Here is a 16,711-nt window from a genome sequence, read left to right as displayed (position 1 = left end):
ATGGCGGAGTCGCGGCGGGGTGAGGGTGAGGGGCTGGGCCTGCCTCTCTGCAGAGCTGGGGGGGCTGCGGCCTGGACCTGGGTGAGCCGGGCTGGGGAGTGGGACCCCAGCGCCCACCTCCTGCCCAGGCCGGCTGCGGCCCAGCCCTCGCGCTCACGCAACCCACCAGAAGGCAGACACTGAACAAGCGCGGACTGAAAATCCTGATGTTCCAACATCAGATAAGCAAATGTCGCGCTGATAAAGGTGGGATTCGGACAAAAGTCACAGGTTCCTGATGCGACCAGGAGCGGCGCCCCTTGTGTTCAAACCTCTCTGCAGGGGCGGGGGGCTCCTCCCCTCCGCGGGTGCGGGCAGGGCTGCACCCCCGCCAGCGCCCCTGCCAGCTCGCCCTGCCGCTCCCCTCTTGCCCGGCCCCGCTGGGCGCCCCGAAGCTGCTGGAGCCGGGTTGCTGCGGGCGAAGGTCTGCCCCTGGCTCCGGCTCCGGCTCCGGACGGGCTCTGGGGTCCCGCCCCGGGGTGGCCCCCATTTCGCTACAAACGAGATCTTTGTGTCGGGGCGGGGAGGGTGCCCCGGCTGGCGCCTGGGGGTGTCCAGCGGCGCCACCGCAGGGCAGGTGCTGGGGGCGCGGGGTCCCCCGGGGACGCGGGGTGAGGAGAGGGTGCCCCGAGGGAGGGAGGGAGGGAGGGACAGCCGGGGTCGTGTGCGGTGAGGCGGGGCCCCCCGAAGGCCGCGGCCCGAGTGGGGAGCGGCCGGCAGGGGCGCGCCAGCCGAGCGGGGTGATCGTCTGGCCCCTCGCTGGCGAGCACCGAGCCCCGGAGCTGACGAGGGCGCGTGTCCGAGCGAGTGTCGCCCGCGCGGGGTCCGGTTCTTGCAGCCCGGCCCGGCGCGGGGCCCAACCCGCTCCCGACGCGCCGCAGACCTTCCCCGACGGCCCGGGAGGCCCGCGCGCCCCGGAAGGCGCTGCGGCTGGAGACGCCGCCCCGCTCGCCCCCGCGCGCCCCGGTCGCCCCGGGGCCCCGAAGGGCCGGCCCGGCCCGCCCAGCGCCCGCCCAGCGCCCGCCCAGCGCCCGCCCAGCGCCCGCCCAGCGCCCGCCCAGCGCCCGCCCTCGCCGCAGGCGTCCGCGCTCCTGGCCTTGCTGCTGCTGCTGGACCGAGGCATGTTCTCCCCCGCGAGGGCGCCCGCGCGCGCGCAGCAGCGGCTCTTCGCGCACATCGACGGCCGCCAGCACGAGTTCGTGCAGGTAGGGCCCGGCGTCGGCGGGGGGCTCGGCCCGGCACCTCGTCCCGCTGGGAGCCTCGGGACCCCTCGCGGAATTAAAATAGCAAAATATAAAATAATTAAAATGAGTAAAAATAATGACCTTCGTTAAGAGGCGCCTCCCAGCCAGGCCTGCGGGAACGCGCTGGTGCTCCGCCCCCAGGAGGGTGCCCACATAGTCGACGCTGGTCATGGGGTGGCCCGCAGCCTCCCCTTAGAGGGGCCCTGGCAGAGGAGTCACCTTCAGAATGTGCTCCCAGGCCTGCCCCGAGGCTGCGCACTCTAGGTCTGGGGTTCGAGTTCAAGGCTGAAGTGGCGTCTGGGTAGCCCAGTGTGCCCGTCTCCTTGACGATCCTGCACTGCCAGGGCAAATGGGGGGGGGGGCGTGGAGAGGGGCAGGCGGGAAACTGCTCTACCCGGTCTCCCTCCCTCGTGCTCCTGGCTTTCCAGTCCCCACCCCTCCCCCAGCACACCCCTCCATCCGACAGAACTCCCTGGGGTCTCACTGGAACTTGTGCCCACACGAGGGACCTGCCAACGCTGGGGTGTCACTGTGTGGACACTGGTGGGACACCCAAGGCCACATGCCCGGGGACTCCTGGACCGGACCTTCCCTGCTCCTGCCCACGCGGGAGGACTGGCTGAACAGAGGGGCTCCTTGTGTGTGCGAGGCCCCAGCGTCCTTCTGGAAGGGGGTGGATCTGTAGGCAGAGAAACAGGGGGGTCAGATGCCAACGTGGAGGGCGGGGAGGTTTAAAGCTCGCAAATGTGCCCGATCCGCTCAGCTCTGGGGCCAGTTGACCGCCTCTGCTCTGCAAATGCTAGTGCAAAATGTGAACTCAGCATTCCTTGCGGGGAAACGAAGTTCTCTGTAATACGAGTGGAAGCGCCCCAGGCAGAAGGAGCTCGGCTGAGCAAGGTCCATCCCCAGATCAGGCTGTGCTGGTTTTGAACAAAATCGAAGGCTGCCCCACCCCAATGCTGGGGCCCCAGGGACGTTCACTCAGGAGCCGTTCCAGGCTGGCCCCAGCTACCAGAGCCTCCTCAGCCCTTAAGCGCTCACCCAAAGGGGTGCCCGCTTCCCCCCCGCCCCCCCCCCCGCCACAGACACCTGACCGTGGGGGGGGGGGCTTCCCACCCCCGTCAAGAGTAGTGCGTCCTGGAACAAGGGACATGGGACCGCCAGAGCACACGGGCCATGGAACGTCATGGCCCCAGGAGCCGGGTGTGCTCCCCTCCTGCCTGGGTGCCTGTGACCTGAAACTCTCCAACCAGAGGCCTGGCGGGATTCCTTATGGAGGCTTGTCCACACAGCAGGCTAGATTGTTAACTCGGTCTCCAGCTCCTCTGGCTCCCTGGAGAGTCGGGGGTGGGCTGCAAACTCCCAGCTTCTAATCCTGACTCCCAGGCCCCTGGGAACCATCCAGAACCCACCAGAATTGCCCAACAGAACTAAAGACTCACCTGATGCTCCAGCACTCGGGCCTGGTTCTCTGGCCATGTGGTGCATCTGGCCAGCCCTTCCCTGCAGCCCCCATGGGCCCAGGAGGATGCGGCCACGGCTCTGGAGCAGCCCAGCCTGCCCTTTCTTCCCGAGCAGCCCCCTCGGGCCTCTAGCGCCTCTGCCTGGTTCCTCTGAATTTCACAGTTCCAAGCTCCATCCTCTGGAGGAGCGCTCTGGGGCTTGGCCCCCTGTCCGGGCATCTTGGCATGGTGGGGTACACCCCAGTAGGCGTGGGCCACACCCCCATGCTGATCTCTTGGCTGCCTTCCTTTGCAGACCCTCAAGGAATGGGTGGCCATCAAGAGCGACTCCGTGCAGCCAGCCCCCCACCTCCGACAGGAGCTCATCCGGATGATGGCCCTGGCCGCTGAGCACCTGCAGCACCTGGGCGCCAGTGTGGACACCGTGGACATGGGGTGGCAGCAGGTGTGCACCCCCCCTAGCCTGCCCTCCAGACGGCCAGGCCTGCCCTGGAGGTGGCTACAGAACACCCCCCACTGCAGGCCGAGTGAAGATGAGCCCCCTGAGCCCTTGAGCCTGTTATGTCGGGTTTGGTCCTGTCAGGACTGGGGCTGGGGCCCAGCAAGAATGGGCAGAGGTCCTTGGGGCTTACTGCAGAAAACAGTCTCCCTCACACTCACACATTCTCACACTCGCTCTCACACGTTCGGCCAGGCCACCTCCCTCCCGTGGGGCCTCCCTGGAACGCAGATGCTCCTTCCTGGGGGAGCCCGTCTTCCACATGCCTGGCTCCAGCTGGCTGGGCCTGGGCTAACCGAGGCTGACCTGGCCACACGTCTCGGAGATGGTCCTGCGAGCTGTCTGTGTGCCTTCAAGAGACGGCCTCGTGGTGCCCGTTTAGGAGCTGGACAGGCAATGCCAGAGGACCGTGTGGGCGCTACTGGCCCCGGGCAGAAGCAGCACCCAGGGTCACGCCTTCGAACTTCCCTCCCGCAGCTGCCCGACGGCCAGACGCTGCCGATACCACCCATCATCCTGGCCGAACTGGGCAACGATCCGGGGAAGGCCACCGTGTGCTTCTATGGCCACCTGGACGTGCAGCCCGCCAGGCTGGAGGACGGGTGGCTCACCGACCCCTACACGCTGACGGAGCAAGACGGTCAGTGCCCGGCAGGCAGCGCGCAGGGCTGGGGGTTTTATTTTATATATTTTTTTAGTATTTGTTTATTTATGCATATAAGAGATGGGGTGCAGGCCAGAGGGGTGGGGGTGAGAGGATTCACCAGAGACAGAGTGGGGAGCAGAACAAGTGGCTCTACTGAAATCCACTGCTGATGGGAGCAGCGGGGAGACAGGAGAGGTCTGCTGCACCCTGGGGGTAGCTCCCTGGCTGGGGGAATGAACTCGTGCTGTGGTGGCTGGCGATAGCTTCAGAGTGCTGAGACTTAACCCCTTGCACCACCAGGGAGGCCCCCACTGGGGAATTTTAGACGTGGCCTCTGTCCTGGCTGCAGGCCTTGGCCGGACGCCTCAGTCACGCGGGACGGAGCACAGATGCCGCCGCCAGCATCACTGAATTGTTTCGTGAGCTGAGTTTTCTTCCCGCACGGCAGGGGCTCCGTGCCCCTGGGTGAATGAAGCCCAACCTGGAGCTCTCGGCTGTGCGGGAGATAGTTGTGCAGGTCATGCGTGAGGCCAAGTGTAATGAAGGTTTACGGAGGGAGTAGTCACGCCACAGGGACGTGACTTTCAGACCCACTTAGTTATGGGACTAGACGCTGCTCACACCAGCACCGTTCTGCTCGGCGTCCGAGCAAGGCCCGTGCCTGGAAAGCAGTCCGTCGGGATGGTGGGCCACAGCGGCGACTGGTTCTCGCTCACTCACCCTGCAAGAGTTGTCCATGGGTTGCTGAAAATTCTTCCCCCACGTTTAAAGGAAAGCTTTACGGACGAGGAACGACAGACAACAAAGGTCCCGTGCTAGCGTGGCTTAACGCCGTGAGCGCCTTCCGAGCGCTGGAGCAGGTGGGTGACGGCCGGGCCTGGGAGACAGGGGGGTGGCGACGGCGCTGATGACTGTGGTGACGGTGGCGTTGGCGGCGGCCCTGGTGAGGAAGGCAGGGGGCTCCGGCTCCCCGCTCTGCTCCAGGCTTTCAACGGCCCTTTTCTCTTGCTCACACCCTGCGGACAGGCTGTGGCCACGCTCCTCCGACCCGCGAGCGGAGTGGGCGCCGGAAGGCTGGGCAGCTGCTCAAGGCTCGGTGGGCTGGGGCGGGGGCGGCTCCTGGAGCCTGAGCTTTGATCACATTTGAAAACAAAACAGCAGGATCCACAGCGAGCCTGTGAACACGCAGCTCTCTGTCGCTGGGCCTTGTCTTCTTCTTTTTTAATCTTTATGTTGCCTCCTTAGATTGTCTGTTGTCTCTGTCCCTCGTTCTAAGCATAGTTTTGTTAATAGACACGCAGCCTTTGAAGAATATTAGTCACTCTGAAAACCTCGTGGAGAGGTATCTCCGGCACGGGACGTTTTGGCTGAATCTTAAAATTTCTTTTCGTTCTTGCGAGAAGTCGTTTTCTCTCCGTGTCCAAGCAGGGGCCTGCGAGGAAAAGGAGGGTGTGCTGTTTGGGGCCTCTCGTCTTTGGGCCGCCAGAGGGCGGCGTTGGCGGGCCCAGGTCTGCGCGGTCAGCAGGGAGGTCCAGCCGGCAGCCCGCGGCTCCTCTCACCCCGCTGCCCTCCCAGAAAGGGTGGGATTAGACCCCACGCGGAAGACTGGATCCCTCTGCGCTTCAGATTCTCTTCTGTAAAAACGAGGGTGGGCATTTGGGGTGTGGGCTCCTGACACTGAGTTTATTTGGGGGTGTGCTTTGTTTTCATTCAGACACGACCTCTCAGGGAGCCGGAGACGGAAGCCTGGCCTTGTCTGCAGCTCCTGCACCCGCCCCTCCCACACCCCCACACTTTCCTGAGCCACAGCTTTCCTGAGCCAGAGCTGTGCTCCACCGTCCTCCCTCCCTCTTCTTCCCGGCCTCCTGCTCCTCTTCTGTCCTGCTCCCCAAGTGCTCAGCCCCGCATGGCCTCCTGGTCTGTTTTCCCAGAGGCGGAGCAGGTGCTGAGCCCCACCTCTGTCCAGAGGTGACTGGAGAAGGCACAGCTTGTCTCAGCCCCCGGGGCCAGGGACAGAGCAGAGACCACAGCCCAGGTCTGCCAGGCCTCTGGGCCAGCTCCTCCTCCAGCACCTTCCTATGGCTGGTTTGTGTTTCATTAATCTTTATTTGCCAGAAAATTCTTAGGCTGTCCCACTCCTTATCAGCAATTTGCTGGTTAAAGGCTTAAACAAAGAGCTTTTAGGATTCGGATTTCAGACCTTTGGTTCAACTTCCTAAGACCCGCAGAAGTAAGTGCAGGTGACACATTTGAACAAATGATTGTCCCAACCTGCCCTTAACCAACCGAGTGACCGCAGGCGACTCACTTTCTCGGGCACAGTCCTCCGCTCCCCCCACCCTGCTGGTCCCGCTGTGGCTGCTGCTGTGATTGCCCTGCAGCAATCGCTTTCACATTTGTGCCCCCCAGACTCTGACCCGCCTCTTCACGTGGCTCCAAAGAGATGAAAAAAGATCAAAACCAAGTGGGGAAAAGGCACAAGGTGAGATTCCAAAGGGCCCTCTGGGCCTCAGCTGGGGCGAGAACAACCTCTGCTCCATTTTGCTTCGAGATCAAAGCCTTTGCACACGCTGAGCCAGGCTGAGCTCCTGGCTGAAAAAGAACAGACGCTTGAAATAAAAATTATCCCACGGCTTAGACACTAGACAGTGTTTCAAAGGACGGAGCTCTCATTTTGCGTGCCCGGAATTAGCAGGACAGGAGAGAGGTTTGTAATGAGTAACCGTCCTTGGAGAATTCCTTTGGGGGTGAGGAGGCAGGAGTCACTCTGCGTGTGAGTGTTGTTTTCCATTAGGGGGTGCCCTCCCCCAGCCCTGCACTGTCAACATTACGTTGTGCGTCGTGCTGGCGTGGAGACTCCGAGGGAGGCCCTGGATGCTCCGTCAGCATCTCAGCCTTTGCCGTGGACAGAACTGCTGGGCACATGAATTGTCCACGCACTGGCCGTCTCTAATCAGCCCACGTGTCTGTGCCCTGCAAACTGCCCGCATCCTCCAGGGCGAGCAGGCGAGCGGGCCCTGCCAGGCCGTCGGCTCCCGCCTCCGTTTGTTCCTGCAGGATCTCCCCGTGAACATCAAGCTCGTCATCGAAGGGATGGAGGAAGCTGGCTCTGTTGGCCTGGAGGAACTGGTCAAAAGGGAAAAGGACCGGTTCTTCTCTGGCGTAGACTACGTTGTGATCTCCGACAACCTGTGGCTCAGCGAGAAGCCGGCGCTCACCTACGGGACTCGAGGGAACAGCTACTTCATGGTGGAGGTACCCCCCGCAGAGGCTGGGCGTGTCTGTTCTGGGTCTCTGTGTGTGTGTGTGTGTGTGTGTGTGTGTGTGTGTGTGTGTGTGTGTAGAATAACTGGGGTGCAGGTCTGAAATGCTGGGGGTGAGGGGATTCCCCAGAGACACAGCGGGGAGCAGAACAGGCAGATCTACTGAAATCCGCTGCTGAGGGGAGCAGCGGGGAGACAGGAGAGGTCTGCTGCGCCATGTGGGTTGTCCCCTGGCCAGGGATCAAACTCAGGCCGTGGTGGTGACAGCCTGAGACACGACCCCTAGGCCACCAGGGAGGCCCCCATTGTGGATCCTTGGCAGAGAGAGCCCTGGTGCAAGCAGGTCTCTCCCCAGGGCGGGAGGGCAGGCTCGGAGGGAGGCTTTAGGAAGAACTGAGAGCAGCTGAGGTGCTCTGGGGGGAAAGGGGTGTCTGTAAGAACAGGGCTCCAAGGAGGAGTGAGGGACAAAGTCTTGAACTAAGGGGAGGGACTGGCCTCTTTTGCAGGGACTCAGTGGCCGCAGACACGAGGGCACCCGCCTGGGGTCCTTGCCATGAGCAGGAAGTGAGTGTGTCCGCAGGAAGTGGCTGTGTGAAGGGCGTCTGAGGGGGCGGGTGAGGGTGGGCTGGGGTAGGAAGGGTCAGGGTCAGGCTGCATGAGGGGTGCGGCCGCCCCTGCTCGGGCTGGGGATTTTCTGCAGCTGTGCTCACGTGGGAGGGTTGATCCAGAGTGAGGTTGTTCCAGGTGGGGAGACAGAAGTCAGGAGAAGCAGCTCGTGCTGGCCACGGAGAGGTCAGAGCAGTGACCGTGGACGACCCTGGGTGGGGAGGAAGAAGCAGGAGGCCATCCCGGGCATCTTGGAGGGGCCAGGCCAGGAGGAGAGCGAGGGCAGCAGCTGAGATGGGTGGGTGCAGCTTCTGATGCGGGAGCCTAAGGTCTTGGGGCCAGGATGCTGCAAACTCCAGAGCACATTCGTGTGACTGCCCAGTGCAAGGTCTCCGCCCAGGGCAGGGTCCTCGCTCCAGCGACCACAGGGGCCCGGGGCTGTACTTTCAAGGTGAACTGGACAGGGCAGGACCTGCGGGGCAGAGGAGGGCAGGAGTGAGTCAGAGAGGCTCACCGGCTTCAACTCTCATTAGAAACCGGTGTCGCCCTGGCTGCGGGCTCAGAGCCAAGACGAGCCGAGGGCTGGGCTGCCCAGGGCTGCTCTCCCCTGCTTGGGCCTGGGCCAGCCGGAGAAGCACCTGCTATACCTGCTGCATCTCAGAGCTGGCAGTGCCCGAGACCCAAGCGTCTGCTCCTTGAACAAGCCAGATCCCTAGGTCAGGTGTGCCGTGGGCGTCGGCGTGAGCAGACGTGGAGGCCACAGTGAGGCACCTGAAGCTGCAGGGGAGGGAGACCCCAGGGACTTGTGGAGGGGGGCACCTAGCACTGTCCTGGGGTGAGGAAAGAAGAGAGGAGAAAGCTTCGCAGACGCGCAGGGGAGGACTTTCAAGGAGGAGGGATGAGCAGCGGGAGGAGGGAAGCTAACAGGGCGAGGGGCTGCTGTCCTGGACGGGCCTGTGCTCTTGGCCGGCTGGAGGGGGACAGTGGTTCTGGGGGAGCTGAAAGCAGACTTGGGAGGCCAGGTGACAGGAGAGGCGGGGCAGTGCCAGGCCACCCCCTGAATCTGAGGCTCCTCTGGCCTCGGACAGTCTTCCACCAGGGGGATCCCCCAGAGAGCAGGCTCAGGCAAGCACCTGCCATCACTGCTACCTGCCTTCCAGGTGAAATGCCGAGATCAAGACTTTCACTCGGGAACCTACGGCGGAATCCTCCACGAGCCAATGGCTGACTTGGTTGCTCTCCTGGGTAATGTCTTATGTGTCCTCACACTGACTACTTGGCATCAGTTATAGCTTTAAAATCAGTTCATGGTACAAAAGGTGGAGGTGAGAGCCTGGATTACTGTAAAGCGGGCGAGTCGGACCATTTTAATTTATTGCACAGCCACAGCAGGGCAGGTGTTACCCGGCTGAGCCAGCCCTCCGCCCGGCTCCTTCCTCGGAGCAGCACCTCTGGGTGTGGCTCTGCCATGGGCCCTGGCCACTCACCCCACCCCCGGCGGCCCTCCCAGTGCTGCCCAGGGCCAGAGCAGCGTGGCAACTGCCCCCCTTGCTCCCCGTGCCTGCAGGCAGCCTTGTGGACTCGTCGGGTCACATCCTCATCCCTGGGATCTATGATCAAGTGGCTCCCGTCACAGATGAGGAAAGAGAAATGTATGAGGCCATCGATTTGGACCTGGAAGAATACCGGAACAGCAGCCAGGTCAAGAAATTTCTGTTTGACACCAAGGTATGGGCCCGCTGGTGGCGGTCTGAGAGGAGGCCCAGGGGGGTGTCCTCCCCAGCCCCCGCCCCCTGCTGCAAAGCCCACATCAGCACGGGCGCAGGCGAGAACCCCCGGCAGTGGCCACTCCACGGCCACCTCCTGCAGCCTAGACCCACCAGTCCCATTTCCGGGGTCCCGCTGGCAGTGGCCCTGGGCACCCAACCCGGAGTGCTGGCTCCCCCCACAGCCGTGTGCCCCAACTGTGCCCTGGCTCGCCCCCATGCCCCCTCAGCCAGGAGTGCCCTGTCTGTTCAAAGGTAGAGCGCGGTCGAGGCTGGTCTGTCTCCAAGACCAAAGGGACGGTTTTCTAGACAAAACCAAGAGTCTTGGGGCAGCTCTCCGTCCCCCGTCACTGTCTCAGCGTCTAGCCAGTGCCCGGCGGTCCCTCCGGGCACCTTGCCCTCCCTCTCCCCTCCTCCTCTTTGCAGCACGTACCTGCTGAGGTCTGGCAGCTGCTGCTGGTGGGGGGAACCAGGCTGCACAGAAGCGGGGGCGCGTCTGTCTTCTACAGATTAGCTGCACAGGCTCAGAGCAAGAGAGGAGACCGGCCCCACATCTGGGGCGTGCTCTGGAGCTTTCTGAACAGTGAAGCAGTGCAGGTGTTATCGGGCCAGGGCTGGGCATGGGCGTTTGTATCGAAGCCAGTTTCTGAAAAGCCCGGCCATCTACTCTGCAGATAGAGCACCGGCGGCCGCAGGCAGGTGCTGGGGTGCAGGCTGTCGCCCAAGGCTGATCCTCCTGTGCCGTCAGTCCAGACACGGCTAAGTAGGCTGACAGGGACGTGCCGTGCGTGGTGTCACAGACCTGCGGAAATTGGTGATTTGACTTAATTGCAATTAAACATTCTTTGGATTCTTTGATCTTAATTTAGGAGGAAATTCTGATGCACCTGTGGAGGTACCCCTCTCTTTCTATTCATGGGATCGAGGGCGCATTTGATGAGCCAGGAGCAAAGACAGTCATACCTGGCCGGGTCATAGGAAAGTTCTCGATCCGTCTGGTCCCTCACATGAACATCTCGGTGGTGGAAAAACAGGTAACATATGTGTGTGGCTCTGTTACAGGGCAGGGAGAGGGGCACCCCAGAACCCCCAAATATGCCTGCTCTAAATAGGTTCTGCCATTTGTCACATTAAGACAAAACATAGAGACCTTTAATGGAAAGGAACTTTAATACAATTAGCGTGCAATACAGAAAAGACAAAGAATACAGTTTTCAAATCAAGCACCCGGAGTTACCCGTCCCCTCGTAGGTAAAAGTCCACCCAAGCGGGACTTGCCCAGAGCAAGGCCCGGAGGCTGCCACAGTTTAAAGCACCTTCTGGCACCACAGAAAAGGGTCAGAAACAGCCAGACAAGTCTGGGAGGAAAAGAGCAAAATCAAGATCAACGCTGCCCCTGTTCCTTCCCCACGGGGCTCACCCACGTCTCTGTCACCCAGTCCAGGACCGAGGAGCAAGCACAGCTTCTTCACGTGTCCCTTTGCTCCATGGGCCTCCTCCAGGGCTCCTTCCGGCTCCATCCTGCTCCTTCCTTCCCCAGTCTCCTCTCCAGCTTCTCCTCCTCCCTGCTCAGCTCCACCCTCCCTTGGGTGGGGCAGGGAACCTGGAACCTCCCCTTTTCCTGGGGGCCCTCCTGTTACAGTTCTGCCTCCAGGCAGCCCTGCGCCCTCACGACAGTTCAGCCAGGGCGGTGAGGCCACACGAGCTCCTTCCCCCAAAATACAGAAGGGACTGAGCAAGTGTCAGGAGACCAGGACAGTGTTTGTTCCATAAAAATCTCTTTCCTCGACTATATGCAGCTACAGCAGTCAGATAAGTAACCATTTGGAGTTGGAGTGATGAGAAATTAAAAAAATATTAAATAGTAGCTAGAAAGGCGAGAACAGTTTTATGCACAGATGGGGGCGCTAAGGCCGGCCCTTGGATGGAGCCTGAAAATCTGAAGCCCCAGGGGTAGTTTCTCTTGCGGTCTGACAACCCCCCCCCCACAGCAGCCGCTCTAACGGGCTTGTTATCTGGAAGGAGCCGTGTGTCTAGATGATCAGCCCGCCGCAGTTTACCTCCAGCTTCACAGAAAGCAGAATAATTAAACTGCAGGAACACCCCCTCCAACCATCTAGCCACCTCCATTGTCTTCCCAGCACTGATTGCAGGCTGAAGACCCCCTCCCTGCGCCTCCCCTGCCCTCTGCTCTCTCTACCGCTCCCCCTGCCATTTTTTCACCTTCCTCGCTCTCTGCCTCCTCCCGCCCCTTCCCGCCCCCACTCCTGGAAGCCCTGTTGCTCTTTCTCACATCCCAGAGGGCAGGGCCTGCCCAGCCCCAGCAGCTGGACCAGCCTGGACGCGGGGCAGGCGTTCCGAGGGTTTTGTTGCGGGATGAGGGGGAGGAGACACCTCAGAGGACAAGTGTCCACGGCAGGAATTCAGAGCAGGCACTGGACAGGGCCGGAGCAGTAGGAGAAGGGACTCCAGCCTCCTTCTCAGCTCAGCTCTGAATCCCTCCCACTTTCTGGAAATTTCCAAAGACTGGATGCTCCTAAGATGACCACTGAGGAACTGATAGCCCCGTGAAGAGGGATACTCGGAGGGAGACGTTCACCTGGGCGGTGTTTTGTAGTGGCCATTCATGATATATTGGCCATCATCTTAGTCAAGCTTTCACAACGAACCAAAGTCTTAAAAGCCAACGGTTGGCAGACACCACACAGTGGTATAATGGGGAGAGAGGACAGGGAGGAGACGGAGCGGCAGGGAGTGAGAGCCATGGGTCCCCCCTGGGTGGAGCCCTGGCTTCTGCTCCCTGTTGGAGAGACCCCCAAGCGCTCCCCTGCACCAGCCCCCCCATGTCATTTTGCACTTGCAGGGGAAATCATAGCCCTGGAGCTGGCCGGGGTGGGATTTCAATCCCTCTCTAGCTGAAAGACCACTGTGCGCGTGGCCTGAGAGGTGACCTCGAAATCTCCCTTCGCTGAAAATGTTTCTTGCAGGTCAAACAACACCTGGAGCAGATTTTCTCCAAAAGAAACAGTTCCAACCACATGGCGGTTTCCATGACGCTGGGGCTCCACCCGTGGGTGGCGAACGTTAAAGACCACCAGTACCTGGCAGCCAGAAGAGCCATCCAGACAGGTGGGCCTTGAAGCCCTGGGCGGTAGTTCACAGCCCACGGCAGCCGCGGCCGCAGCACCAGCCTGGGCCTCCTCGTGCTCTGCTTCCGGGTGTCCCCTCGCAGGGCTGTTGGCACACGCGCTGCCCACACAGCCTTCCCCAGCCTGGCAGCCTCGAGGGGCAACGTTCCTGGCCGGAGACCTGAACTGGGGGCAGTTGGCTGACAACCTCCCAACTTTATGCTGGAAATGACGCCATCACAGAAAAACAAAGCTTTGCCAGCACGACTGAACTGAGGAGTAGAGGAAATCCTCTGGGTTAAGACGGGAGGAGGAAGCCGGAACGGAGGGGAGAGGGCCCTCCTGGGGATTCCCGTCTGGTCTCCCAGGGTGTTGAGTTTAAGGGCCTCAGGCCAGTGTGAAGCAGTGAGACCCTCTGCATGGGTGGGGGGGGTAGCCTCAGAGCACGCCCACCCAGGAGTGTGTGCGTGAGTGTGTGCGTGCTTGTGCACGAGTGCAGGTGAGCTTGACCTCTCTGCTTGGGTCTGGGTTGACATGAAGTCTCCCTGAGAATCTTCAGCCCTGGGCACACCCTCACCAGGGCGGGGCTTTCCCTGCGAGTGGGCCCGCTCTGCCCTGACTGATGCGGCAGCCCCAGGGCCCGCAGCGGCTGCTCCGGGTCTGCTTTTCCCTCTGGGACCACAGTGGATGTGTCAAGGGCTCCCCTGGGGGCTGAGTGCAGACTTGGGGACATTCAGGTGGCCCCTGAGTACAGCTGGTTATTTGTTGCCTACCAACCCCCCAGCCCCCTCAGATGGTGTTTGCTTCACAAAGCACCCATGGGTGGGGACGTGGTCTTGGGGCGCTCCTGCCAGAAACACAATCCCTTCCCATGGCATCGAGGGACACTTGACAAACTAATCAGTGCCCTTCAAGAGGGGCAAGGTCAGGAAAGACTTGGGGTGCCTGAGAAACCACCAAAGACTAGATGGAGGTCATGGGGGCGATCACAAGCCGGGTGGCGGGACCCAGATAATGTTGTTTTTGAATTTTTATTTTAGTAGTTTGGGGGTTGCATTTTTGCTCCTCCACATGGGCACCTGTTCTCTCACCCTCCACCTAAGCACCCCTGCCAATACCCCGTCTGCCTCTCTCTCCCACCCGCTCCCTCCTGCTCCTTCTGGCAGCCTTCTCCAGCTAATAATATTATCCGATGCCGTTTTCCTAACCGCGGTCTCCTCGCTGCCTCCAAGATGCTGACATCAGGGAAAGGAGAGTAAGGAGTAAATGGGAACCCTCTGTACTATTTTTGCGAGTTTTCTGTAAGTCTAAAACTAGTTCAAAGAATTTTATCTATAAATATTTTTGAAGTAGGCCATTGTAAAGGAGGCAACCACGGTTTGCTTCTGGACCCGCTGGTTATTTTAGAACATACCATTCATGATATCCAGAAGCTGACTTACCTCAGGCCCCGAGTCCTGGTCAAAAAGCAAGCTAAAGCTAAGGTCACGTTTGCGGAGATCGGCGAAGGCGATCCTGCCGCTATTTGATTCCAGTAACTCCTTCCCTGCGTTTCAGTGTTTGGATCAGAGCCAGACATGATCCGGGACGGATCCACCATCCCAATTGCCAAAACCTTCCAGGACGTCATCCAGAAGAGTGTGATGATGCTCCCCCTGGGCGCGGTGGATGACGGCGAGCACTCCCAGAGGGAGAAGATGAATAGGTCAGCTGAGGGCAGGCTCTAGCCCCGGGTGTCCCTGGTGGCGCCGACTGACCTCGAGCTCTCCACTGAGTTTACATCCGCTTCCGTGGGGTTGTGCTTCCCCGCCCGGCGTGGCAATGACGTTCCCTTTGTTTTCCCTTTTGTCAGGTGGAACTACATAGAGGGATCCAAAGTGTTTGCTGCCTTCTTCCTCGAGCTGGCTAAGCTGCACGGGGAACGCCAGGGACCCGCAGCTTAGCTCTGGCCCTCTGCGGAGCCCCTCTTCCACCGAACCCCAGCACCCCGCCTTGCCCGCGAGATAATTTCTCCTTCCCACCGGAGATGATCTTTAAACATCAGGACATCAATCGAGTATTTCAAGGCACTCCCTAAAGCCACCGTCCCTTCGACCGCTTGATGCCCCCGATTCCTACACCTGCAGCCCCGGGACTGACTGCAGCCCGGAGGGAGGAGGGGGGACCTCCAGGGACGGCCCGGCCCTGCAGCGGGGTGGGCCCTGCAGCGTCCCACCTGCCCCCTGCGCGCGCCCCCAGGCTGGAGCGCCCTTGCTTATTAATAAAAATGTCGTCTGTCCCACCGCGCCCCAGAGTGGCCCCTGGGTCGTTGTCAGAGGCGCTCCTTCAGCCCACACCAACGTAACCTCTGCCCTTGCTTGGTTTTCCCTGCTTCTTTAAAAGCTCTGACGTGGGAAATGAGCGATACTCGCATCCTGCTTCTTGGCGTTTCCGAGCAAAGATTTGTTTTTCACTCCAAGCCTCTTTATCTTTGGGGTGTTGGCGCCCAATGGGCCAGCCCCTCCCATGTCCTGCCCCACCAGGGAAGACCCCCTCTCCGGCCCCTGTGAGCATGCAGCCCCGGCTGCCAGTCCCGGTGGGCATCTCACTGGGGCTGCGTCCAGACTGCGCCAAGCTTTTCCCGCCTGGAAAAAAGGGCTGCTCGGCCCGGCCAGCAGCCGCACCCTCTAAATCTACAGCGTCGGCTGAGGCGGCCTTCACCAATCCTTTAAAACCATCTCATTGGGCTTGATTGGATTTAATGGTGTAACCTCGCGCACCGAAGAATGTAATTTTTTACAGCTGAGTGTGTGCAAACACTCAGTTCACTCTGTTCGTTATTTAAATCGCATTCGTGGAGAAGAGTTTACGGGTTTATTGGAACGTGTCCCTCATGCGCCACGTGGAAGCTAGACGTGCACGCTTTCTTGGAGGTGGGCGTGGCGACTTGCTGTGCCAAAGGCGATGTGGCTGGACCTAGGACCAGAGACCCGAGGGTCTGGCCCCCGGGCAGCAGCCTGGCGGGCATCCTCCAAGGATCGTCCTCTGGCGCCGGGCGCGGCTGGCCCTGTGCTCATCAGCATGGTCCGTGCTCAGTGACGCCGCTGCACCTGGTGATGCTTCCGTGGGACCTACCTGCTGGATTGGGCGAAACATGCAAGATATTTGTGATTTATGTTTTTTATTTTTTTAAAGATTTATTTACGCATACAAGAACTGGGGTACAGGCCAGAGGTGTGGGGGGTGAGAGGATTCACCAGAGTGGGGAGAACAGACAGACTGACTGAAATCCACTGCTGAGGGGAGCAGCGGGGAGACAGGAGAGGTCTGCTGCACCCGGTGGGTAGCTCCCTGCCCGGGGATCGAACTCAGGCTGCAGTGGCTGTGGACAGCTTCATAGTGCTGCGTCCTAACCCCTTATGCCACCAGGGAGGCCCCCAATTTATGTTTTTTAAAGAGTGTTCGTGTTAGTCAAGGAAGCGAAGCTGGTTGTATGGTACCCCCTGCGTAAGCAGCCGGAGCCCCACGGTCACTAAGTGACAACAGACACTCGGGCTCTCTGTTTCTGCGGCTTCTCAGGGGCTGCTGGGCCAGAAGCGTCAAGGGGGCAGGAGCCTCCATCTTCCATCCCCACAGGCAGGGTCCAGGTGTGGTTTTCTGCCCCCGGGGACAGGAGGGGCCCCAGTTCCCATCCCCTCTGGATTTTCTACCGGTCTGAGCCCTGTGCAGGGGAGCCAGGAAGGAAACATAAACCTCAAACAAATATGTGCAAAGGGAGAAAAATGACCTCTGGGCACTTGTTGGGGCTCCTGTGTCCCCCATCAGAGGGCACCTCATCACGTTGGAGGAGGCAAGGGTCAGGCCCTGGAGACGAAGGTCACTTGGATTTGGGAGAAGCTGTGATGGACAGTGTAGGGGCAGGACAGGACACAGGGCAGGTTTTCTAGGATCCAGCAGACCGGGTAAAGGAGGAGTCAGAGCCCTCAGTGGCTTTTTGCAGGCTTTTATTGGGGTTTACCCGGTACGCAGCAGGCAGGGGTGCTGGGGGGCCGGGAGGCTGGCAGGAAATCCTCACTCT

At 60.6% G+C, this 16,711-nt stretch overlaps 1 protein-coding gene across 1 annotated transcript; it reads left to right on the top strand.

The window, feature by feature from the left end:
- CNDP1 (carnosine dipeptidase 1) lies at positions 1-15,864 on the top strand. Its single transcript, XM_037509667.2, has 13 exons — positions 1-25; positions 878-1,005; positions 1,119-1,244; positions 3,042-3,191; positions 3,723-3,885; positions 4,663-4,751; positions 6,949-7,146; positions 8,921-9,005; positions 9,328-9,488; positions 10,396-10,560; positions 12,514-12,655; positions 14,212-14,359; positions 14,507-15,864. The coding sequence occupies exons 1-13, from the start codon at positions 1-3 to the stop codon at positions 14,595-14,597; spliced, it is 1,671 nt and encodes a 556-aa protein (XP_037365564.1). The 3' UTR covers positions 14,598-15,864.
- The last annotated feature ends 847 nt before the right edge of the window (positions 15,865-16,711 follow it).

This window comes from Talpa occidentalis, unplaced genomic scaffold, assembly GCF_014898055.3.
Source record: "Talpa occidentalis isolate TD23 unplaced genomic scaffold, MPIMG_talOcc4v2.1 talOcc4.13, whole genome shotgun sequence".
Lineage (NCBI taxonomy): Eukaryota > Metazoa > Chordata > Mammalia > Eulipotyphla > Talpidae > Talpa > Talpa occidentalis.
The sequence above is the reverse complement of the archived record's forward strand: the minus strand, read 5'-3'. Positions and strand labels throughout refer to the sequence as shown.

Bases quoted from the DNA above. Each gene is read 5' to 3' on its own strand.
- CNDP1 (XM_037509667.2), top strand. From the start codon at position 1: ATGGCGGAGTCGCGGCGGGGTGAGG. The intron at 3,192-3,722 runs GTGTGCACCCCC...TCCCTCCCGCAG, and splicing joins TGGACATGGGGTGGCAGCAG to CTGCCCGACGGCCAGACGCT. The intron at 7,147-8,920 runs GTACCCCCCGCA...CCTGCCTTCCAG, and splicing joins ACAGCTACTTCATGGTGGAG to GTGAAATGCCGAGATCAAGA.